Below are 26,499 nucleotides of genomic sequence, written 5' to 3'. Positions count from 1 at the left end.
AACTCCAAACAGTCCATTATGAAAGGATGACCATCAGAAAGCATAGGTCCTGACTGCTTGTAGTTCAAGTATGACCCATTACTGGAGGATGTAGGGATTACCACAGTGAATTGGCCAGCATGCCCTCTTTATATGAATCCCATAGAACACTTATGGGACATGATATAGAGACGGGTTAGACATCGTTCACAAGATGAAATTTGATCTTAGTTACTCGATGCCTAAGAGACTTAGCAACTCAGCGAGGCCAGAGGAGGTAATACATTATTACAAATAAAAAATTTTCAAGCATTTTGGTGAATTAGTTAAAATAATATAATTAAATCATTTTTATTTAAATTCATGATGTTTTAATTTGGTTTATATTAAAATAAGTGTGTTGTAATTAATATAAAAATAAAAATTCGTATAGTTTGAAATAAACAGTAAAATATGAGTGTCCGATATTTTTTTGCCTATGAGTTTATATAAAACAATGTTATTTTCTCAAATATAGTGTTGAATGTATAAACTAGGCATTGTTAATTCGCATGTTTAAGACGAACTAATTTAAAGAGTTTGTAACTTGAGATTTAGTCAACATAAACTGGTCTTAGTCTTCTTGTTAATCAAAATTGGAAGTCTTATCTTATCTTATTGATAACCATTTCATGGACTTTTACTCACAGGATTGATTTTACTTTGTTATTTCATATTGTATCATATAGTTTTTTTTCTGTTACCAGTCAGAGAATGTAAGGTTTGTGCATTTTTATTTTTTATTCCTTGCATGAGAATCATTCACACTATCCAAAAGGTTTTTTTTTTTGGTAATTTATACATGTTTTAATTACATTTTTCTATGCAAATGTCATCACAGTGTTTGTTGTTTGTGCGTCGTTTTGTTGCACCATCTTTTCTTTTTGTTTAAAAAAAAATCGTAAGTTGTAATTTGGTAAGTGAATAATTCAGTGCAACAAAGTGACCCCTTCCATATACATTTGAAAAGGACAATCTTCCTTTGTCATTCTCTGGCTTGTGCACTAACCCCACGTTGTTCTGTCCAATAGGAAGATTCACTCGACCTTATGGGGCAGTACAAACCAGAAATATTCTGCTAGAAGGTAATTTTTTTTTTTTAATATTTAAATGTTGTATTATAATTTAAAAGGCTTCGTGCATGCATGTGATTGTGTGTTAATTATAGACATGACGGTGTGTCACAGTCCTGCTTCTTGAAATAACGTTTGCATATCTAATTATAGAATCAGTCTGCATGATCTATTTTCGTGTCGAGTATTTTCTGTTGTCATTTGCGAGTGAACACTTGTCTTTTGACGTGTCGGTCGCGATAAAAGCGTGGGCTGAAACTGGAAGCGTACTTGTCATTCATGGGCTGTGATACGTTCATTATTGTCCTGAGACAAACTATTTCCTGTCCTTCATAACATATCCTGTTGGAATCTATCAGTTTTTTAGAATCCTCAGTCGACTGCGAACTAACAGTACGCATTGTGAATGCAACACGGCCTTGTTCGACTTGAAACAATTTTTAAATCAAAGCCAGGTAACAATTATAAAAACTTGTTAAATATTGAACTGCGAGGATCACAGGCAATTAATTTTATCATTACAATTAATTCGCAGTTGTATTTTTATAGGAAAACAATCAATATATTAAACTAGTTAAATATGTACAGATTTAATTTAATTTTATAGATTCAATTAAATCCATTAAGAAAACTTCAATGATTTGGCACTTCACTCAGCTTTAAATAAATATAAATTGTATTTTTCTTGAAAAATAAAATGTTTTACTTTTAACAAAAGGGGGAAAAATAAGATAATAAGAATGAATATTTAAAAAATAAAGGTGGGGCTTTATCACAATGAAACAGACTGACGTAAGGTCGGCTTTGTACTCTGGCCTATCCTTGAACCCCCCTTTTACCTCAGTCACCTAATTTTCAATGCTGCGACCACACGAATGACTGTATGGTTCTGAAATGTTTGGAAACAATTCACAACAGATTCACCCATTCGGATTGACGGGTTTTGAGTAAATAATTTTTTGTCGCATTTCCTTTGTTACAATTTGATAGAACTGCAGATTAATTTTTTTTTCTCTCTCGCCTTTGCTATATGCCTACGCACAGTATTTAGAAACGATTTGACAAACATCCAGAATAACATTGAGCAAAGTTGCATGTTAATTTTTTTTCCGACCATTATTATTTATTGGCATTGCGATAAAAAGTAACAAACCTCTTTTAATCAACTGATACATCCTAGCGTAAATAAATATGCACAAACACTTTCCACTTTTATTTTTAAGCGAAAAATAAATGGCCGACCAATTTCATCTGTATGTTTTTATCAAATTTAATTTTTACAGCTGGATTTTTTCTTTTTTTTAAAATTAAATATGAATATGTAAAATTTTCCAGTTCAGTAGCGTACGACTGTCACAGTCATTTACAACTTACATCACAAGCAGGGTGAATTTTTCATTTTTCAATTCAAAAGTCTGAGGGTATGCCCAGTGTCATTTAACAAAATTCAACAGAAATGTTTCATTTTTCTTTTAATTTTTTAGTGCTGCCTTTAATTTGCTCGTTTAAGCGTTTAAATTGATTATTTTCCTAAAAATATTTGTTCCCCCCTTGTAACATTTTGATAAGCTTCTTAAATTTTCATTGATCTTTCAAATTTGATGATCTAATTAAAGTTTAAATTAATTATTTTAGATTGTTCAATCCTTTGGTTTAAAGGATTGTATCAATTAACTGTGTAAAAGGGAAATGTTAGGTTTTGAACATTAAATAACAAGACTGCGAGTAGATGATGATGAAGGGTCATACAAGGGTCAAACAGTACAAATTAGAGTTGTCGCTAAGCTGTCGACCCTTATTAGATCCTTCGTAATCATCATCTTTACACTACAGGTCACTCGTTCATTCTTGAATACTGTTTTTATTTTTATTTGTTTGGGATTTTTATTTTTGAACTGGCACTGAGTCTGCCTAGCCTACATTTCTTGGTTTTGATGTTAGGCAATTTTTTTCCCCCAACCATCAGCAGGGTGGAGTTATTTGCGATTGTCCAGTGTGTGACCGGACACATGTGCAATAACACTCACAACTTTAATTTTTAATTTTTATTGTCGTGTAATCAGGCCCCAAAGCTCTATGGGCTTAACACTAAGCGATCGTAGAACATCCAGTATACGTTCTTAACTACTTTCTGTGTGGAGAGAAGATAAGTTTTAAAAATACAACAAACCAGAGAGATCATGAGAGTCTGTCTTCATATGGTAGCAAAAAATGTCAAACAAATCAATCCACACAACTCTAACTCTGGAGATGAGCCTAGTTCACAATAGGACTTACCCCAAATAATACTTGCCAACATCAGCTTCAGCGTCTTCCAGGATCTTTTTCCTGCAGCTTCCTTGATCCTCGAAAGTCTGCCCTATTCGACTGTGTCCCTGAGTTGATTGAGTCCTTGGATCAACTGGTCTTGTCTGAGTCCATGAGTCAATTGAGTCTTTTTATAATCTGGTCTTGACTGAGCCCCTGGGTAGATGAGTCCATAGATCGACTGGTGTTGACTGAGTCCTTGGATCGACTGGTCTTGACTAAGTTGATTGAGTTTTTGTATCGACTGATCTTCACTGAGACCTTGAGTCGATTGAGTCCCTGGATCAGTTGATTGAGTTCATGAGTCCTTGGATCGACTGGTCTTGACTGAGTTCCCAAGTTGATTGAGTCCTTGGATTGACTGGTCTTGTCTGAGTCAATTGAGTCTTTGTATAATCTGGTCTTGACTGAGCCCCTGGGTAGATGAGTCCATGGATCGACTGGTCTTGACTAAGTTCCTGAGTCAATTGAGTTTTTGTATCGACTGGTCTTCACTGAGACCTTGAGTCGATTGAGACGCTGGATCAGTTGATTGAGTTCATGAGTCCATGGATCGACTGGTCTTGCCTGAGTCCCAAAGTTGATTGAGTCCTTAAGTTCCTGAGTCAATTGAGTCCCTGGATAGACTGGTGTTGACTGAGCCCCTGGGTAGATGTGTCCATGGATCGACTGGTGTTGACTGAGTCCCCAAGTTGATTGAGTCCTTGGATCGACTGGTCTTGACTAAGTTCCTGTGTTGATTGAGTTCTTGAAGTTCCTGAGTCAATTGAGTCCCTGGATAACTGGTGTTGACTGAGCCCCTGGGTAGATGAGTCCATGGATCGACTGGTGTTGACTGAGTCCCCAAGTTGATTGAGTCCTTGGATCGACTGGTCTTGACTAAGTTCCTGTGTTGATTGAGTTCTTGGATCGACTGGTCTTCACTAAGTTCCTGAGTCGATTGAGTCTCCTTGTATTGACTGGTCTTTACTGAGTCCCTGAGTTGATTGAGTCCTTGGATTGACTTTGCTTTTCTAATCATCCCCTTTTATACTCATTTTCCAATAAGGGTAAGGGAGGCAAGGTAAAGCTCAAAATTGATCGACCTGATGGTCAACTCCTTCTTGCAAGGGTTGTCTGTGCAATGATTCATAATTCTCAGGAGTTTCTATTACACAGCCTCCTAGTACCTGATGTACTTCCAACAGAGTGTAAACGCTATCCTGGATAACATGACCCCAAATTTGAGGTGTCCCACACCTGGAAGAATGTATCTGCGACAACTTTCCTACATTAAATAACTCCTTGGCTTTCGTTATGTAGTGTACAGATTATTCGGCAGTCATGTTTCTATGACTTACATGTTTGTGGGAAATGCCTTTTTGCTCCTTATCAAATGGGTGACCCGTCAAACCTACACCCTTATTTCCAACAAGAGTTTGATATTACTTGTAACTATTTTTAACTTATAACAAATATTCCTAACTTATGCTTAGACAGGGGCTGGCTTGCAGTTGTATTAAAATTACATTATTGATAAAACCTTCAAGCAACACTCAATCACCTTTTATCAAAATTTTGTTTTAATACTTGAACATTTTCTGTTTCGATTTCAGGAAGGAACGCCACCGTGGAAGGAGCCTTGTGTCATTTGTGACCACGCTGTATTTTTAGCACAGAGACTCCGTGTAGAAGGGAAATTGTACCATAGAACATGTTTTCGTTGCGCACGTTGTAATGCACAATTGAGCACCGCCGACTATTACGAAACCCACGACGGTCAGTACTGCTGCGAGACTTGTCCGGATGAAGACATGGAACACTCCGCAGAGCCGCCGATCGTCATTCCAAGCATCCGAGAAGAAGAACAGATCGAGCAGGTCATAAATCTTACAAGGCCCCAGTCTATCGAACCGACTCCTTCCCAAAAATCTTCATTAGTCGCTATGAGGAAAATGTTGTTTGATTCCTACAATAAAGACACCGACGACGCCAAGTTGAACCGGTGTGAGAACAAAACCACAGATGATGTAAATAGCATAGAAGATAGTAAGAATGATCTCTCTAATAACGATGATTCTAGTTCACAAAATCAGTTCAGAAAAAATAGTGAAGAAAGTGTACATACAAACGTAGATTGTAAGAATGAAGATTCTCCATTGTGTGTTGAATTAAATCATACCGATAGTAAGGTTAACGATAGGAATAGTTTAGATAACAATGTGAATATTTTGGTAGATAAAGTTATATGTTCAGACGTAGAAATCGATTCGGATAAAGTAGTCACCGAATCTGATGATAAGGTAGATTTAAAAGAAACTTTAGAAGATAAACCCACTTCTTTAGGTGATAACAAGTCATTGACTGTACATACTGATGATTTAAAAATCAAAAGCGACGATACAGAAACACAAGAAAACCATAAAATTATTGAGGCGATAAATGTATCCATAAACGTCGAGGAAAATGTAAGCTCATTCACTTCGAAATCACCGACAGTGGAAATAGTGAAAGAGCCGGCTGAAGATAAATTGAGAGGAAAAGAATCTGATTATCCGAGCGGTTTCAATCCGTTCGGAGACGATGAGGATGAAGAAGAAAAATCAGTTGAAAATTCAAAGACGAGTACAAACCCGTTTGACTCTGACACTGAAGATGAAGAAATTAAATCAAAATCTCCAGAAAAACTGGCCGAAGCCATTTCACCAATCCACAAAGCATCATCTCAAAACCCGTTTGGGTCAGATGAAGAAGACGATACCCAAATTCCAGTGCCATTGCCAAGGTAGTTAAATTTACAAATAAAACAATCCATAATTATGATTTGATTTATTATAATTTCATATCATTTTTAGAAGAAATACTCACTCTTCGCCAGTGCCATTTCCTAGAACTAAATGGAGAGGAAGTCAGAGATCTTTATGTTCTATGTCTTCTATGGGATCTCATACTTCACCGAGGAAGAAGAGGCCTGCACCTCCACCTCCTGTATCGCCCAGTATTTCATTAACTGTAGGTCATACACACACGTACACGAATGCAATAAAAATAATCAATTTTGCCTTTTTAGAGTCCTAGGTCGAGGAAAACCAAAAGAGCTCCTTTGCCTCCTAGTTTAGGTTCATCGAGACTCTCGCTGTCTACAGAAGTTTCTTCTAAGGCATCCGAAGATTCACAATCCATTTTAAGCAGCGATCAAAACTCAGTCAAAGGAATCCAGGATGACGAGATCACCACAGAAATTTCCAACATCGCCGAGAAGATATCGGCTATGGCAGACGCACAAAATAAAGAAAACGAAGAGAGTAAAAGAAAATCCACAGATGAGCCTTTGGAATCGGGCGATATGAAATGTACATTAGATGAATCTGTGACATCTGAGGTCGAAGAAAATACGGCGTTCGACTCGAAGAAAATTATTATACCACAAACACCTCCTCCCAAACCCAGAAGACTAGAAATATCTTCTAACGAGGTAACATTGAGCAGCATATCGCCCACTCCTTCAGCATCAACGTCTAACGTCGACAGCCTGACTTATCAAGAAGACATTAATTCCCCAACAGAAAAACAAAGTAAAGACTTTGCCAACTTACATCAGAAGATATCAGGTAATATTAATTTTTTTTTTTGTAAATTTAAACAAAAATTAACTAATTTTTTTATCAGAAGAGAGAGGGGCAACATTCACAACGCCTAATAAAAGCACGCATGGTCAGTGGCGAAGGAAGAAAGCACCAGCGCCGCCTCTGCCCCTGCCAAAGAGGCGGACGGTCAAACCGATGCCCATTCAAAACATAAAGCAAGAGCTGAAAGACATTGAAATAAAACAGCAAGGTCTTGAAAGACAAGGAGTAGCTCTCGAAAACAAAATCAGGGATAAGTTTGACACAGGTTAGGACTTGACTCATAACAATAACAGAAAAATAATATATTCTAAATTGCATTTCTTGAAATTTCAGAAGAAAGTATATCTCCTTACGTGGAAGAATTAGTCCTCCAGCTGTTCGAACTAGTCAATGAAAAGAACGAATTGTTTAGGAAACAAGCCGAGTTGATGTATTTGTAAGTATATGTTATACTTGTGAGATTTCTTTGTGTTTTCTGCGGGATAATGGAACTTTAATTTGGTCATTACTGATCATTTTGGTCACCCGGCGAGGATAGCCTTACCAGAATGGCCGAATTATACTGCAAATTGTACTGCTAGGCTTTTGGACTGAGTAAAGTAAAATTAATATTGGTCTGTCATTCACGGTTTAAAGTTGAACTGTCTATTAATTAAGGTTTTAAGTTTAGATAAAAAAAAGTCAGTGTCACAAGCGGGATTCGAACCCACGACCTTCGGCTTGATACGCCGCTGCTCTACCACTTGAGCTATCGTGACTTCAATCCCCTCAGGCACTAACTTCTCATCTCAACCCCACCTTTTGAATTTTCCCTCCTTTTTGCCAGTTTTCAAATGTCGTGTAATCGGATTGGATTCTCGGCAACAAATGAAAAGGCCACGGAGAGCTTTAGTCGAAGGTCATTTGCCCCCAGTGCAAGACAGAATACCTTATTTATTTCCCGAAAGCAAACAGTTTAGTTGTCATACTTGATAGAGCAGATGACTTGATGTACAGAATGTGCCCCTTCATCGCAGCCAGCATACTTGTCGGTTCTCTCTATTGGACTGCAGTCACTTACGGAGCTGTAACAGTTATGCAGGTAGCCGTCCAGGCAGAAGCTACTCAGCTCATGGAAAGGATGGAACCTGCCGTCCTGCTTACAGGATTACCCACTATACCCATCAGCCTCATCGTTCTCAAAATGTTCCACTGGGAGGACTCACTTCTCCTCTTTCTCAGAAAAACATCACCGAGTCTGCTGATCTTGAACTACCTTCTTCCAGCACCCAAGAGAAATGAGTCAGGTGCTATAACAGAGAATCCCATGACTGATAGAATGAGCTGCTCAAGGGTTTTCACCGGGGCGCTCTTATTCCCTACAATCTGCGGAAATACTTTTTTCCAGCATATCCAATCCGGCCTGCAGCGATCCATTGTTGGTGGAATAGCGTTTATTGCAGTGAAAAATGAACGACAAGCAGCAGGTCTACAAACTCTTGTCAAAGAGGAAGATATTGGACTACACTGAAGAGAACATCAGGAGGACACAAGGAGGACCCAATTCCGGAAGGTCGCAGCCAAGCATGGGAAATCTAGTTGCAACATCTGCAGGCGGAGGTGTGACTTCGGGGTCGCCCCCTGGCAACCAGGCATCAGCGCTTCCCAACAGTAGTCATTCGTATGCGTCCAATAAAGCAATACAATCTTATATTCCCGTGAGTCATAAATTCTGCTCGATATTTCTTTTATTTTGTTTGCAGAGATTGTGTTTGATTTTTGTTGTAACGTAACATTCTGTATACTTCATCTAGAAATGTTGATTTTTTCATTGGTCGCCGAGAATCAAATAGGTTACATGAGATTTGAAAAATGGCAAAAAGGAGGGAAAATTCAAAAGGTGAGGTTGAGATGGGAAGTTGGTGTCCGAGTGGATCGAAGTGATGATATCTCAAGTGGTAAAGCAGCGGCGTATCTAGCCGAAGATCGTGGGTTCAAATCCCGCTCGTGACACTGACTTTTTTATCTCAACAAAAAACCTTAATTAATTGAAAGATATTAATTGGTCAAGCGGACCACGAAAACTAGTGAATTTATAAACATAGTAAAATACCTCTAATAAGAGCAATAATAATAGTAAAAAAGATGAAAAAGAAAAGGAAGAGGGAAGAAAATTAGATGATTGAGGTCATTTTCAAAAACTCCGATTACAGGACCTGAAACAAGCCTTTAAGGAAACAGAACATACTTCCCGGGGAAGCAAATTCAGTCAGTTCAAAGTCTTGCCCTTGCAAATCTGAACAATAAGGCTAAAGTTTTGAGTGTTGAAGGCTTGGAATATGTTGGTGTGTTGGGATAAGGATGTGGGGAAAAACTTGATATTGATGACATGTTTATGTGGTGATGTTCGACTCCGAGAAATTCATTTGCAAAGTAGAGTTACGACCACCTATTTATGCAATTAGTTCAAAGGAATATTCAAATAAACAAGCGAAGGCAAATTGTTGGACAGAAATCCAAAATTTTTTCTCCCAAGTTGCTTCAACATTAAAATCCCTGTAACACATTCTACCTGAAAAGGGTTCATTTTGAAACTAACTGCATTGCATTTCATAGCATGCGTTTCAAATGCTCTGTATAAAAACCATTAAAAACAAGAGGCAGGAGGCCAAATACCACATTTTGGGCGCTTGTGTAGAATAGGCCTGAATTTTTTTTCTTTTTTTTTTAATACGGCGAGCCTGACCACGATGTATATTGTTTTTTTAATTTACACGAGATTATAAAATTTCCATTTACACTTGAGTATTTTGGAATATTTGAACTGAGCGTTGTTATTTACAGGAGGCGTCAGCATAACCTAGAAGAAGAGCACGCCGAGCTAGAATATCAAATCAGGTGCCTTATGGCGAGGCCTGAAGTCAACAAAACTGATTCGGACAAAGAAACCGAAGAACAATTAATTCAGAGGTGACGCTTATTTATAATTTTTTTTCTTAAATCAATTTATCAAAATTTCAAAATTTACATTGCAGGCTAGTCGAAGTGGTAGAAAGGAGGGATGCGATCGTTCAGTGTCTAGAAATGGACAGACTGCGCGAAGCCGAAGAGGATAAAAGCATCAGCTTATCCCTAGGTATATTCACTCAAAGTAAGGTTTGACAACTATCTAACTGTTTCACTTAATAACCGACTAATAAAATACATTAACATTCATAAATTCAATTTTAACAGGTTTAATTGCTCCTCTTTAAGCATGTGTATTAACCGTTTATGACGTCATAAAATGGCAATTATAATTCATCGACAATATGAGGTTTTTATGATTATTTATTCAAAGTAAAGCTTGTGTAAATACGGCAGATAAATGTAATAATTAATTTTGAAAACTATTGATAAATTTTTCATTTGCATGTAATTTCTTTTTCCCATGGGGTCACCGGTGGCGTTGGTCTTATAATAAGATTTATTTTATTTACGTCGTCCATTTATGTATTTTCCACCGCAGCAATGATTCTGAAGAAAAAGAAATCTAAACTAAAAAAACTACTGAACCAATTTGGTGAAACTTTCACACTTTGTATTAGTGCCAGATGGGTTCAGAGTATCAATATAAATGTATTGAGTGGTCCAGCATAAAACCGAAGAAAAAAAAATTGGGTTATAGTACATCTTAAATAGAGTAAAATGCAACCAACCGAACTGTTCCATCTCAATCCGGTCAGAAGTTATGAATTTTTACTTTTTTTTTCTTTTTTTTCTAAAAATTCCAACCTTAAACCATAAATTGGCATTTTTTCAAGTTCTAGAGCACCTGTTCCAATTTTTAACCACATTTTTGAATTCTCCATTAAATTTTCTATAAGAAGGAACTATTTTTAATCTTATCAAATGCCACTGTATGTTTATTAATTCAACCCAATACAAAGAATTATTAAATATTATACAGGGTGTCCCAATTCCTTCTGACGAAACTCAGGGAATCGATTCTACTCTTCGTTTGAAGCAAAAAGGGCTCAGGAGAAAATTTTCGGAAAGTTCTCTATTTTACATTTAATTAAGATTTTTAGTTGAGATGAAAAAAAGTTAATGGCACGAGCGGGATTTGAACCCACGATCTTCGGCTAGATACGCCGCTGATCTACCACTTGAGCTATCGTGACCTCGATCCACTCGGACATCAACTTACTTAATTTTATGTCATTCAGATTATTGCAAATAGAAGTATCTTACAGCAAATTTAGCGTTCTTTCAAATGGTGCAATTGGATTTATTGTAGTCTCAACATTTTGGAAGTTGTAAGCGTTTTTATGTGGTAAGGTAGTGAAAAGTTGAAAAAACCTAAATTGACGAATATCTTCAAAATAGAGAACTTTCCAAAAATTTTCTCCTGAGCATTTTTTGCTCCAAACGAAGAGTAGAATCGATTCCCTGAGTTTCGTCAGAAGGAACTGGGACACCCTGTATATTAAATGTCCAAAAATAACTGTTTATCAACAAAATTGGTGTGCCAAACATCATAAAAATTTCTTAATTTAATAAACTTTCTTATGGTGTATTCTAAGTTCCAAAAATGTCATCCTTTCAACAGTAAAATCAATCTGGAATGTTAAAAAGTAAGTAAATGTGTAAATTTAACGCATACCAAATAGGAGTGAATTGTGCGAATTTGAAAATTTTAAACAGCTTTGTTGATGATGCAGTATTTAAACAAAGGAATGAATTATATAAGATTAAGAAGAAGAAGAAAAATAACTTTATTCTGGGACTGGTGTCCCCTAAGAATAATTTACATGAAATAAATAAAAGAAGTTCCTTTTATGAAGTTAAAAGTAAAAAAAAAAAAAAAGATAGAAATCTTGGCACAATGTATACCAATAAGGCAGGACAGAAGAAAAAATTATGAGAATATTAAACAAAAATAACAAATGTTAACGGAGGAGGTGATTATACAGGTGGGATTTAAAGGAGGAAAAGGAGGCAGCGTGACGAATAGAAAGGGGAAGGGAGTTCCAGAGTTTAGGGGCTCAGATCAGAAATGATCTTTCGAAGGTATGGGTTGTATGTTGCGGAAGGATAAGGTCGATTGGGGATGAGCGGGTCTTACGAGTGAGATGTGAGGACTTGAATTGGAGGGATTGGATGGATGTAAGGAGGATGACGAGTGTGGATGGACTGGAAAAGAAAGCAACCTAGGAAATTCTGTGAGGGGAATAGCCAGGAAAGTTGGGAATACAACCCCGACACCCGGGATCCCCGTGGGGTGCCGTACACAAATCTTACGCAACAATTGATAATACTCTTCAATCGCGCGTTCTCCCCCTCCGAGAGATCACCGTATGCCAAACAGCTATAATCGAAGAAGGGAAGTATAAGGGAAGCTACAAGGAGTTTGCGGGTGGAGAAAGGTAAGAGAAGCCAGGACCGACGAAACAGGTTGAGGGAGGCAATGGAATGGCGGGAAATTTGGGAAATGTGAGAATGCCAGGAAAGGTTTTGGTCGAAGACTACTCCTAGGTTTTTAACCGAAGAGCAGAAGGGGATGGGATGGTTATTTAGCATGAGAGGTGGGATGATGGGGAAGGAATTGATTAGTTGCCTGGACCCGATAATTATGGCGGTGGATTTGGACGGATTGAGGACTAGGGAATTTTTATGGGCCCATTCGTTGATGGAGTTTAGTTGAGAATGGCCGAGTGAAGATCGGAAGGGTGGAAGGATACGTATATTTGGGAGTCATCAGCATGTAGGTGATAGTTACCGGACTGGATGGAGCCGGGTAGATCATTGATATAAACGGAAAAAAGGATAGGAGAAGATTATTAAGTGAGATCTCTTTATAATGAAATAAAATACTTAAAAAATGTTCAAAATACCTTCTTTGGTGCCTAATGCTTGCTCTGCATCGTTTTCTCATTTGTCCAATGGTTACTTTTGTACTTAATTTAGTCTTGAGAAATCAAACTACCTTATTATCTATCGTTATCTTACATAATTCATTCCTTTTTCATATTTCGACTATGAGGTTGTATGAACCCTCAGGACAGAGGTGTTTTTGAAAAAAAAAAAGCCCTTTTGTAGTACCCGGGACCTTAGCTGTTTCAACATTTAACCTTTTTCCTGTTTAAAATTTTTAAGGGCGGTAATTAAGTAGGTAGTAGACAGTATAAAGAAAATGGGTGTAAGTCTGGAATTCAGTGAAAGTTGAACCATTTGGGTCTGGTTTATGATTTTAATCAATTCTTGCATGCTGTAATGTAACACTTGGTTAATTCCAATGTAAACAAAGTGAGTGTATGTATGATAAATATGAGTAATTAAACTATGAATGCCTCTAATTAAATTAATCCTAACTATTGTTATAAATTATTCATATAGAAAACTCTAATTAACTAATTAAATCCCCAAATACTTTCATTCCGAGTATCCAATAAATTTTATATTTTGTTACAGATATCGGCCAAGAGGTCCAATCGAAGCCGATTAAAAAGCAGAAAAAGAAAAAAGACAAGCGGAACAGCCTTAAAACTCTCGATCTCGACAAAGACCTGGACGAAAGTGAGAAAGAGATTAAAAAGAAGAAAAAATGGTACACGCTTCACCATCTGAAGAACAAACACTTGTGATAAAGAGTAGTGATAAACGGTTGTGATTTTCGCACTGATTTTGGTTTTTTTTCCTTTTCCTTGTTAATTAAAGAATATTAGTTATTTTTCAAATCGGATCGTTGTAACTTGAGATTTTTGAAAATCATTCAGTATGTACAGTATTTTAATACCTACAATTCAATGTTTTGTAATATTTATTTTATTGGTCATTTAATACAAGTCCTTTAAATGTTTAAAAAAATCTAAATGTGACTGAGTAAAATTAAGAAATAAATTTTGTTTAATTTTTAAAAAATATTTATATATTTTTTTTAAATTCCTTTTCTCAGTTTGGTCCTGACAAGCTTATCTAATCAATCTAGTGAATTTTTACCATTTATTAATCTTTTAATACTTTTTTTTTCAGAACAAAGTCCCATTGTTACTTAACTTTGAAGTAATAATAGTTTTACAAACAAAGTTGATTATTTTCAAATATAACAATGAAAAGTTTGCTGAAAATTGACAAGCAGGATAATATATCTTGTACTTGCATAATGAGTTTTTAAAAAAAGTGTCTGTGTTTATTAGTGTGAATTAGTTATTTGAGAAAGTTCTGTTCAGTAATAAAAATAAGAAGAATAAGAATCACAACCATGTAGGTGACCGCAACGGTTAAGGCGTTGAAACGGCGCTCATCACTGTAAGGTAAAGGCCCAAGGTTCGAATCAAGCAGCCCTGCATTCAAACCCGACCTACAGTAGAAATCTGTTTATCTGCACTTGAAGGGACCAGGACTTGTCTGGATAATCCGAAAATTTGTGATTTTATAACGATCATATCTTAAAAACGGACTTAAACACACACATACGAAAGTGTACACTTTTACTCATATATCAAGACTTGACTTTAATAACTTAGTAATAAGTTAAAAATAACTTAGTTATATTTGAAGTAATAGTTTTTTATTGACTTTTGTTTATGTCTGTACACGAATTTTGTGTAAAAATTATATATAAGAAATTACCTAATAAAAATATATGAAATAAAAAGAATCTTTTCGATGGAAGTGAACATACGAACAACACAGCAATTTCTAGTCTTTTAAAATAGCATAAAAACGTGGCCTCTCTGACCTCTTCAATCATGCGACTATTGGAACGGCGATTTGTCGGCCTTTACGAATTTCAAACAACGAAATAAAGGTCCCATATTTGAATTTGAATTTTTTTTAAAAAGGTCCGGATAATTGGGGTCTGGATAAACGGGTTTCCACTGTACTTACAAAATGGGCTTGTTTTCAAAAATAACGATACCCTGAGGGTTGATATAACCTGTGCTGTTGCGAACCCTCATAAAACAATAAATTAATTAAAATAATAAGAATCACAAGTAATTTTTATACTTATTCTTAGAGAGATTCTTATCGTCTGCAAAAAAAAAAACTTACAAAATATTAATGACTGACGACCACTGTTTTAACCACTGCGTTAACTCACCTGAGGAAGGATTAAAATAAATCCGAACGTGTGAATTGAAAAAAAAAAATGGTTGTTGTTTTTTTTTAGATGACCTTTTATCCCACCTTCGAGAAGGAAAAATCATCAAGTTAAACTGTTGAGGTCGAAATATAGAAAACATCGTGACTAGAGGAAAGTTTAGCGATACCACAGTAATTTTCAATATTAGATTTGGCTTTGTTTTTATAAATTGGATTAACGAAGAAAGGTCTTCTAAATTGACAGGAAATTCCCAGTGGCTAATGAGGTGTTAAATATATGAGTAAAAGGAAGAACTTAGCCTTAAGCACAAGTCTTTAAGACGCAACTAGGACTATCTGGGCCGACAGTAAATTGGCAACAACAAAGGTAAAAGGTTCCTTCTGTGGGTGGCATAGGAATGCACATTATCAATGAGCACCTCAGACAGAAGGATAAAAAGAAAATGAGGGTACAATGGACACAAACAATCCAAGAACCTCCGAACAAACTTTGGAAGGAAACATGTCACAGAATGTATTAAAAGAATCAGGAAAAAACTATGAATCCTTACAGAATACTTCACAGGGCACTGCAAACTATATGGTCATCTGAAGAAGGCATAACCCAACACGGCATGTGCAAATTCTGCAAAGAGGCAGAGGAGACACTAACACACCTATTAACAAACTGTGCTACTACACTTGCCTGCAGGAGGAAGTGCTTTGGATATATAATGTAGAAGAGATCCAACATTTGAAACCAAGCCTGGTAATCAAGTTTCTTGATGAACTAGGACTTACTAGTGTGCTTTAAGCACAGAATGAAGGATACATTAGCTCTTAAGGGGTGCGGTACAATATACACCCCGGCTAATACATCTACATGTACATAAGCATCCAACCATCGTAATGGCCATGGTCTGGTTATCAACTCTTAATGTACCAAGAAGGCTACTTACATCAATAATCAGTATATTATCAGGCCACAATTGTCTACTTGTACAGGCTAGGTATGTGACAAACCCCGACATGTGAATGCAATCGACAAACGATGCTGATTATATTCTACTGTCTTGTACTTGCATTTCAGAGGGAAGAGAGGAATTCATAAAAATCCTAGTGAATAACGGCATCCCCCTTACACACAAGTGAACTATCCTGCTGGCCAGGGTGAAAAAAAAAATAGTCAACACCATGAGTGTATTTATGGGTAGAAACAAAATAGAAATTTAATCAAATCAAAATAATAACAAGAAATGATATATATACTAAATAAAATGAAATATAATACCATAAAAAAGAATAAGAGGGACATGGCCATATACCTAAATGGGCAAGGCAAAATAATAATAATAAGTATAAAACAACGTGAAAAACAATATTTTAAATTGAATCTTAGTTTATATTTCTTAAGAAACAACTAAATATTCTTCATAATAAGAAAAACAACAAGCTTTTTTTGTCCTGTATAAGAATTTTCCAAAATTGCAGTAAATATGTCCAACGCCTTGACATACTTGTAAAAAGTGAATTATAGAATTAATTAACGCTTTTTTAATTTGTTATAAAAGTAAAAATGATATTTTCTTTTCATTTTTTCTGTTTTAAAACAAATACCAGGGAATCCCGTGAGAGTCCTGGTCTGGGAGGGCCAACTTGACAGATAACCGCTGCCCAGCAGTTGACTCGGTTGTTTTCTCATCTCTGTTTATTTGTTGATTTTCTTTTTGTTTTTCCTTTCCCTGGAAGAAGTTTTTCCGATTCGGCGAGATGCACAACATGAAAAAGTTCTACTCGATAAAGCCCGGAGAGAGCCTGGAAGAAATAAAGAGGAAAAGAGGTGACAACATTTTTTGCAAATTGCCACTACGACGTTCGCCCCCCTTTTGTCTCATCCAAAAATTTAATTATTTTCATCTTTATTAATGTAATTTTAACTTCGTGTCCGAGGAGATAAGTTTATATTACTATCTAAGTTTGCCCCTTTTGATATTAAATGAACCAAAGTTCGGGAAAAAAACTTAATTGAATAGTATTTTATTTTCCTTAATAAATACTAAACAGCTTTTATTTGAGCATTTATTGTACTGAAATGTTTTTGAGTTTTTTAATTTGGCTAATTTAAGTACACAAATAGGATTGTTTTACACTAGGAGGATCCTTATCTACATGATAACTATGATAACATTGTAGGATGTTTTGGTGTGAAATGTCAATTTAGCACTCAATATTGAGTACCGTAAGCCGGATTATTTGTAGTTGTGTATAGAATAATGGGAAAATATTAAGTACTGTAACTCTCAATCCTAACTCAGATTATTTATTAAGTTTGTATGCAGGATGGTGGTGTAATATCGAGTACCCTATCTGACCCTGGGTCAGATTATTTATAAATCTATGCAAAAAACCCAAACAAAATTCTACAGCACTGGCTACCCACCATTTTGAATACCAACGCTGTTTCAACTTCAACAAGTCTAATACTTCAACAATTTTTGGCTTTCTTTTCCCTAATTATCCCCATCTATTTCTGAAAGGATAATCAGGCCGAATCTTACTGAATCTATGCAAAAAATCCAAACAAAATCCTACACACCCACCATTTTGAATACCAACACTATTTCGACTTCAACAATCCAAAAATATTACGCACAGAACAAAACAAACATAAACGTAACTTTTTAGAAATGGTTTACATCAGTGGTTCCTAAAGTGGTCCCTAAGGGGAACTCTATCATTCAGGGGGTCCGTGAAAAATCAAAATGGATTTGGGGGACCCTGAACAATGTCAAGGGGGTCCGTGCAAGGCTTAAGAAAAAATAATAAAGTGTGGGTGATTAGTGACTGTTAATCGATATTTATTTAGAAAACGTGAGATGCGGTCTGGTGTGATTGATATGTATGGTGTGATGTAGGTTTCAGAAAAACATTAAAAAAAAAAGAATAATAATAAAATTGTGATCCATTTTTATTATTAGGGAAATTAGCAGTATAGTAACGAGTTATGAGAACTGTAACGGTAACGAGTATGAGAACTGATAAGACTAAGTAACTGCTATAACTTGTAACTGTAACCGTATTGCTAACGAATAAGAAAATTGATTCTTTGGAGATGGTAGATTTTGAATACTGATCTTCTTGTTTGACTCTAAACAGTCTGTTAGTTAGGTTTAGATTATTGATGAGTCCTTCGAGATATAATAATTTGAACAGACTCATCCAAAACTTTCTTAAAAGAGGCTGGCTTTTGTTTCATAACTAAAGCATGTCTAAGGAGAATACTGCTGCTACAAAATAAAAGCTTTCAATTTCAGTACTCATTCTAATTAGTTTTTGATTTTATTTATTCAATTTTTTTATATTTACTCTTGTAATTATTACTTTTTCTCGAAGTTCACCACAGACCCCCTAGTTAGGGTCGACGGACCACAGTTTGGGAAGCCCCGGTGTAGGGTACTCGATATTACACCATCACCCTGGATACAAACTTGATAAATAATGTGTGGTAATAATGATTGGTGATCGTGAGATGCGGTCTGGTGTGACGTAGGTTTTAGAAAAACATTTTCTTTATTGCTAAAGTTTCGATCTTTATTGAGATCATCTTCACGGCCTGGGATTTATAAACATTGTTTAAATTTTACAAATACATTAGGATGTGAAAAAAATGAATTTATGCCAAAAAAATTTAGATTCAATCAAATTATTTGTACTCACTGTTTTGTTTTCTGTGTTAAGCAGTAATAGTGTTGTTTGTTGCACATTTGATATACACATTTTCTTATATCATTTGTGCCCTTTTCAACAAATAACGGTATGAGTGAGCCGAAGAAAAAATGCTAACAATACTGTGTTTGAAATATGGATTTATTTCATTATCAGGAAATAGTACTTTACCTATGTCTTCTATGTAATAAAAGTATGTCAAATGATTCAATGAAACCTTCCAAGCTTAAGGAGCATTTAATAAAACTCCATAGGGATGAAAAGATAAGGATTTAACATTTCTTCAAACAGTCAAAGAAAAATATTTGAAAACACCTTCATTGCAACAACTCATAGGGACAACATCTAAGCAAGATGAAGATATATTGCGTGTTTCTCACAACATTTCTTTATTGATTGCAAAGCCCAGAAAACAGTACACTATTAGTGAAGACTAGAAATTAGTGTTTGTGGGGATTTGCAGTTGCTACTCACAAACATTGAGCCGTACATAAATGCATTTATAACATCTCATCACATTCATCAAGTTGTTAATTTTTTTTAAATTTTATTTTAAAGAAAACTTATAATTTCAATAAATACTTCTTCAACAATTTTTTTTTTTAATTTGTAATTTTTGTACTATGGATTTGTGTAGCTTTTTCACTTAGGGGTCCGTGGGCAAGTTTTGGCTATAAAAACGGGTCCATGGGTCAAAAAAGTTTGGGAACCACTGGTTTACATCAACAGGGATAAACACAGCATCAATTACAGAACAGACACATGTAAACTCAGTCGCAGCCACATACCATCATCACATCACACAAAACATATAATATAACATATAAAACAATCATCACATTTCACACTACAAACATTTCTACATTGTCTAATTCTTCAACAATTTGGCTTTCCTTTCCCTAATTATCCCCATCTGTTCCTGAAAGGATAATCAGGCCGAACCATTAGCCATTTTTTCCCGTCATCGGCTCTTCACCTCAAAGAAGCCAACTCTTCATATAAAAATGTCTTTCTATCCCAACTTCCTTCCACACCTCCTTCAAAATCCAATGTATATAGACATAAAACATCAGTATTTCACTGGCACTCTCAGCACGACACACAAGAACGGCACATCTACACAGAAAACAGATGCTTTGAGTGAGTATGAGTACTTTGAACCTAAAATTTCTAGCATTATATATATTCTTTTTCACTAAACTGTCACTAAACATCACACATTATTTATGAAGTTTGTGTCCAGGTTGATGGTGGTACCCTATCAACCCTGGGTCAGATTATTTATTTATTAATCTATGCAAAAACCCATACAAAATCCTACACACCCACCATTTTGAATACCAACACTATTTCGACTTCAACAATCTAAAAATATTACACACAGAACAAAACAAACATAAACGTAACTTTTTAGAAATGGTTTACATCAACAGGGATAGACACAGCATCAATTACAGAACAGATACATGTAAATTCAGTCGCAGCTATGTCAATATCATTAATCAAATTCAACATCGATAACATACGTATATCATCATCACATCACACAAAACATATAATATAACATATAAAACAATCATCACATTTCACACTACAAACATTTCTACATTGTCTAATTCTTCAACAATTTGGCTTTCCTTTCCCTAATTATCCCCATCTATTCCTGAAAGGATAATCAGGCCGAACCATTAGCCATTTTTTCCCGTCATCGGCTCTTCACCTCAAAGAAGCCGATTCTTCATATAAAAATGTCTTTCTATCCCAACTTCCTTCCCCACCCCCTTCAAAATCCAACGTATGTAGACATAAAACATCAATATTTCACTGGCACTCTCAGAACGACACACAAGAATGACACATCTACACAGAAAACAGACACTTTGAGTGAGTATGAGTACTTTGAACCTGAAATTTCTAGCATTATATAAATTCGTTTTCACTAAACTGTCACTAAACACCACACCATTATTTATGAAGTTTGTGTCCAGGTTGATGGTGGTACCCTATCAACCCTGGGTCAGATTATTTATAAATCTATGCAACAACCCAAACAAAATCCTACACACCCACCATTTTGAATACCAACACTATTTCGACTTCAACAATCTAAAAATATTACACACAGAACAAAACAAACATAAACATTACTTTTTAGAAACGGTTTACATCAACAGGGATAGACACAGCATCAATTACAGAACAGACACATGTAAACTCAGTTGCAGCCATATACCATCATCACATCGCACAAAACATATAACATATACAACAATCATCACATTGCACACACCAAACATTTCTACATAGTCTAATTCTTCAACAATTTGGCTTTCCTTTCCCTAATTATCCCCATCTATTCCTGAAAGGATAATCAGGCCGAACCTTTACCCATTTTTTCCCATTGTCAGCATCCTTAACTCAGATTATTTGTATACATTACTATACATATTTTGGGTGTAGGGTGACAGTGGAATATGAAGCACAGGATCAACCCTGATTTTGATTATTTGTAGAGTTTTGTAATTACTATATTAATGACTTATAAAATTGAGTTTATATATTTAGGGATTATTTCTAATACATGATTTTATAATAGGAATTAGTCTGTGCGAATTGTTGGAAGAACTGGATGTGGCTGATTCCGATTCATATGAAAGGTAATTTAAAATTTTTGAAACTTTAACCTCATAGATGTGTTAAAAATCTTTTATTAATTTCAAGTTTCGGCAGTAATCGACAAAACAACCAGCAACTCACTTTTGACAACCTGTCCGAAGACGATAGAATAGCACAGGTACTGTTAAAGACAAAGTTAATTATTTTTGTCATGTGTGACTACATACAGTTCATTTACGTTTCCAGAACAGGCTGAAAAAGTTAAGGGGCGCTTTGAATAAATTGGCGCCCGATAATTTTTACATTCAGCTCATGGAGATTCAAGATTACCTGCCGGTCCACAGTAGCCATTTAATGCAAATTTTTGTACGGGAGCTCGTCCAGAAAGTAATCGACAATTATATTTATAAAAAAATCAAGTGTTTTTTTATTTTTTTCTTCTCATAAGGCGATCGATGAGGAACAAAATTCCATTCTTTACGCGCACGTCTGCACCGCCTTGAAAAGTGTCGAACTTCTTGAAGTCGAGGACGAAACAATATTCAACTTCGGTGCCGTTGTTTTAGACGAGTGCTTCAACATGTTCTGCTTCGCTCGCAGCTCTTTGAATTGGTTTTCATACGAACAACCGGTAAAACAATTTTAAAAACATAAATTTCCTTCTGTTTACACTTTTAAAAAACATTTTCAGTCTGAAAATGAACTTTTGGAACTAAAGACTAAAGAGGCGATGAAAAAGAGAAGGCTTGTCGGTGTTGCAAGGTATTTTTATTATTATCCCAAGCAAGTTTTGGCTTCTCTTGTAAATAAATAGAAATAAATAAATTGGCTGATGTTAAGTCACCATAGTTTCTGCCTCGTACAATCATATTCGCTTCAATTCCCAGTGCTACATTTGAGATTTATGCTTATTTGGACAGCAAATATTGTATTTTTTCAGCCACAGCCATTTTTTTTTCTTTTTAATAGCATATATTTAATTTAAAAAAAATGTGTTGAAGATTTTTAGGTGATCTTTTTAAGGCCGGAATGACTGGTGTTAGGGACGTATTTCAGTATATAAAAAAATTGGAACAAGACGTTACTGATAAATCCATAGAAGGTCTTACTGTTCTTCTTACCGTTACTGGAAAAGAGTTGGAAATCGCAGTACTGGAGACAGAGGTAAGCGTCTTAATGTAAAAATGATCACGCAGTAAAAAAAAATTTTTTTTTTAGTTTCAAGCTGACTGGTGCGCAACTTGGGATAGGATTTTCCACCTTTCGCAGAAAGAGCAAGGCCTCCCACACCGTCTTAGATTCATGCTTATGAATCTGCTCGACCTGAGGGACGGCGGGTGGATCCCGCGCATCATGAGTTCGAGATCGTCTCCCCTCAGTTTTATCGAGATCATCAAAGAAAACGTAAATGCTGAATTAATTTTGTATATTTTATATTTTAACTTTTATATGGGGACCGCGGTAGCCGAGTGGTTAGCATGAGAGACTCTCACGCCGCGGTCGTGGGTTCGATTCCCACCGTCGCCTCTGGCCCTTTTTTCACAATAACCCCCCCCCCCAATTTGAACACATATACGAATAGTCACATGGCTAATATGCATAGTTCATAACGCCAAAAAAAAAAAAACTTTTATATTTGTTTAGGACCAGGTGAAGGCGAAGAAACCAAGGCTGCTTTGGAACAACAAAATCACAGTGATAACAAAAGAGCCAATTGTCGTTAATACAGAAAGTGAAATTCTTAAACTACTTAGTTTAAATGATAACGCATATAAAACAATCTGTGATTGGGTATGGCTTTATTTCTTTATTTTTTTAATGTTAATATCCATTTCAGCTCTAATTTATTTTTTTTTATTTTAGGAAAGGGCAAATTTTGTCGGTAGAAAAACGTGGTTCGTCTATTCAATAACAAAAGCTGTACTGAGATACTCGATAGGTATAATTTCCAAGTATATTAAAAAATAAAAATATGCAGATTGTTGTCTTTAATATTTCAGAAGGGAATTCTCTGAATAAAACAATTTTCACGCAGCACGTCGACTTGTTGAAAAAATATATCAACTCGAGACAAGCGGAGCTCGCCGCCATGTATGCCGTTCAATCGGTCGTAGTGACAGAAATGAAAAACCCCAAAGGTAAATTGTAACAGTTTAAAATCAAACTATATTAATCGCTTTTGAATTATTTATTTTACTTTTTGACTGCCGGAAAAGTGTAAAAAATCACTAAATTCTTAAATTTAGGGTGTGGTTTATTTGTCAGATTTCTTTTGTGTTTGTTTAGTAGAGAATTTAAATAAAACATAAATTAACATCAATTTTTTTATTAAAGCATTTTTTTTTTTTTTTTGAAAAAAAAGCCCATTTGTGATTCAGGGCCGTGGATTTGAACCTGGGACCTTTATCTTATAGTAATGGATGCTATGTCAGTGCCGTAACCGTTCTGGCCCCTGTTTTCTAGCATGACAATATAAGAAATTCCCTAACCACTTAGTAGTTGATTATAAATAGGATTAACAGCAATTTAAATTGCAACAATAATAAAATTACCACTTTAAACTACAATCCATGAAAGTGTTTTTTTTTAAAATAATATTAATCTTAAAAAATTTCAGGTCTTTTGGAAGAAGTCTGCGATATCCTTCATGTTACCAATACCATATCATACATCGCATTTCTCGATTGGAGGGAAAACTGGTCAAACTGCCCCGTGCTCGAAGTCGCTGGTAGGGCCGAGGCGCAGATAAGCCTGGCCACGTTTTTCATCAAGCTATTCTGGGAAAGCATAAAGCCGTCGAGCCAGTACAAGTCCATAGTGAAAGAGTTGAACAGTTTCGACCTCGAACATTTCGTCTCGATGTCGAAGCTTCCTCCTGAGATAGAAAAACGTTCGTTCGACTTTATTATTCTATTTTCGGACGTATTTTTAAAACAAATTTTTCATTCGCAGGCATTAAAATGGAAGAGGAGAGAGAGAAGAGCGAACTACAGAGGAAGGACAGAGTTGACAACGTCAGCCAGTCGTATCTCACGAAGACATATTAGTTTCATCCGGTCATCGTCAAATCAAAGAAATTGTACAGGATTTAATTTAACGGGCTCTAGGTCATACTTTTTATTTTTATGTTCTCCATTGCTCTTTAAGTTTATCTTTTATTTTATTTTTTCCAATTATTTCAGAAAAATATGAGCAATTTTTTTGTGGTAAATATCAATTGTTAAATTTTGTTGCCATGATAAGAGTGTGTTAATGATTGAATTTTTAATTTCCGATATGCGAGCTGTGATATCGCCCCTTACAGGTAAGTAAATCCTAAAGGGTCCACAAACGGGGTCAGTACAGTCTCTACCATTAACGTTGTAATTTTTTTTTTTTTTTTTTTTTTTTTAATTGCATATAGCAGTCAACTTTTTACAAATATATGTTATTATTATGATTGTTTTATTATTATTTTTATAATGAAAAGTGAAAAGAATGTGTATGTACTTTGTCCATTGACGCCTCATCCCTAAAAATTGTCCCTTGTCAAAATATAAGTATAAAAAGGGGAAAAAAATTCTAATGAGACAATGAAACAGATAAGAAATGGGGGGTCCGATTGAAAAGGTTGTGCACACCAAAAAGCTAGGCAATGATGGTGGAAGATCAAAAGCTCCTGTATAACAAGCAGAGGACAGGACTGCCGGGGCTGGTCAGGATCAAGAAGAGAGGGCCCGGCTGGCAGGACTCCGACGCTGTGTGCGAATGGAAAAAAGTGAAAAATATTGTAGTTTCCTGCAGTTCGGCGAATTTCTACTGGTTACAATGGATGCTGGAGGGCCTTGAGGGGGTACTCCATGGGGCGATAAAGAGGAGGGCGCTGAAGGACTTGAGGGAACTCATCGGTGAGACAAGGCTTGATTATTTTTTCCTTTTTTTTAATCCATAAAAACATGAAAGTATATTTAAATTTTATTGCTCAGAGGGCCAACTAGTCAGGATTTAATTGAATTAAATTCACTAATTTCATGGTCCGCTTGACCAATTAATATATTACAATTAATTAAGGTTTTTAGTTGAGATAAAAAATTCAGTGTCACGAGTGGGATTCGAACCCACGACTTACGGCTTGATCCGCCGCTGCTCTACCACTTGAGCTATCGTGACCTCGATCCATTCGGACACCAACTTCCCATCTCAACCCCACCTTTTGAATTTTTTAATTTTAATTGTTATCTCGACTAAAAAGCTTAATTGTAATATATTAATTGGTCAAGTGGACCACAAAATTAGTGAATTTAAATGAAGTATACTTCACTAAAGCTCTCCGTGGCCATTTCATTTGTCGCCGAGAATCCAATCCGATTACACGACATTTGAAAAATGGCAAAATGGAAGGAAAATTCAAAAGGTGCGATTGAGATGGGAAGTTAATGTCCGAGTGGATCGAGGTCACGATAGCTCAAGTGGTAGAGCAGCGGCGCATCAAGCCGAAGATAGTGGGTTCAATCCCGCTCGTGCCATTGACTTTTTTATCTCAACTAAAAACCTTAATTAATTGTAATTTAATTAAATTTTTTTTTCATTTTGTTAACAAGTGTACCATTTTTTATTTCAACTTTGCAATATACGTACAATTTTATTTTATCTTATTTATAGAGCCTTTTAATTTGTCTTATTATGAGCGCAAAATTTATCGTTTGAAAGGTTCACTGAAAAATTATTGTAACAGTGGGATTCGAACCCACGACCTTCGGCTCAATACGCTGCTGCTGTAACCACTTGAGCTCTTGTGACTTCGATCCACTCAGACACCAACTTCCCATCTCAACGTACAACCAAATTTTCCCTCCTTTTTGCCACATTTTCAAATGTGCAATCAGGATTTGATTCTGGGCAACCTATGTAGTGGCCACAGGGAGCTATTAGTGTTATTATCAGCGAAGGCCGTGGTTCGAAGCCCGCCCGCTAATTTTTCATCCCAACCAAAAACGTTAGATAAAAAGTATAATTAATTGGAATAATCTTTTAACCTACCACATCCACTAAATATCCACTAAAATTTTATTCCAGAATTCTTTCATACCAATGGCTAATTTATGTGATATGGATGTCTTTTTAGC

The 26,499-nt window shown here is 35.7% G+C and overlaps 2 protein-coding genes and 1 pseudogene across 7 annotated transcripts in view; all 3 read left to right on the top strand.

Moving 5' to 3' along the window:
- LOC106661452 (MICAL-like protein 1) overlaps positions 1-13,649 on the top strand; it is a 53,689-nt gene extending 40,040 nt beyond the window's left edge. For 2 of the 5 annotated variants that reach the window (XM_014384852.2, XM_014384854.2), the window contains exons 5-12: positions 4,994-6,162; positions 6,233-6,389; positions 6,448-6,988; positions 7,047-7,271; positions 7,340-7,442; positions 9,830-9,955; positions 10,021-10,136; positions 13,439-13,649. In XM_014384852.2, coding sequence (XP_014240338.1) covers positions 4,994-6,162; positions 6,233-6,389; positions 6,448-6,988; positions 7,047-7,271; positions 7,340-7,442; positions 9,830-9,955; positions 10,021-10,136; positions 13,439-13,611 — 2,610 coding nt within the window. In that variant the 3' untranslated portion in view covers positions 13,612-13,649. Of the gene's footprint in view, positions 1-4,993; positions 6,163-6,232; positions 6,390-6,447; positions 6,989-7,046; positions 7,272-7,339; positions 7,443-9,829; positions 9,956-10,020; positions 10,137-10,219; positions 10,302-13,438 lie in introns of all 5 variants that reach the window. The other 3 variants (XR_002909984.1, XR_001339735.2, XM_014384855.2) reach the window with 3 other exon arrangements.
- On the top strand, positions 7,846-8,610 carry LOC106661454 (annotated as a pseudogene).
- A 3,060-nt stretch (positions 13,650-16,709) lies between the features above and the next one.
- LOC106661616 lies at positions 16,710-24,792 on the top strand. 2 transcript variants are annotated; one of them, XM_024225584.1, is made up of 13 exons: positions 16,710-16,892; positions 21,375-21,435; positions 21,509-21,572; positions 21,641-21,781; positions 21,843-22,025; positions 22,086-22,156; positions 22,396-22,558; positions 22,613-22,798; positions 23,039-23,185; positions 23,258-23,333; positions 23,395-23,532; positions 24,012-24,284; positions 24,347-24,792. In XM_024225584.1, the coding sequence occupies exons 1-13, from the start codon at positions 16,823-16,825 to the stop codon at positions 24,439-24,441; spliced, it is 1,668 nt and encodes a 555-aa protein (XP_024081352.1). In that variant the 5' UTR covers positions 16,710-16,822; the 3' UTR covers positions 24,442-24,792. The 2 variants fall into 2 exon arrangements, with proteins under 2 accessions (XP_024081352.1, XP_014240623.1); XM_014385137.2 differs by having other exon boundaries at positions 16,711-16,892; positions 21,500-21,572.
- The last annotated feature ends 1,707 nt before the right edge of the window (positions 24,793-26,499 follow it).

This window comes from Cimex lectularius, unplaced genomic scaffold, assembly GCF_000648675.2.
Source record: "Cimex lectularius strain Harlan isolate CLEC.00 unplaced genomic scaffold, Clec_2.1 scaffold16, whole genome shotgun sequence".
Taxonomy (NCBI): Eukaryota; Metazoa; Arthropoda; class Insecta; order Hemiptera; family Cimicidae; genus Cimex; species Cimex lectularius.
This window is presented reverse-complemented; position numbering and strand designations above follow the sequence as displayed.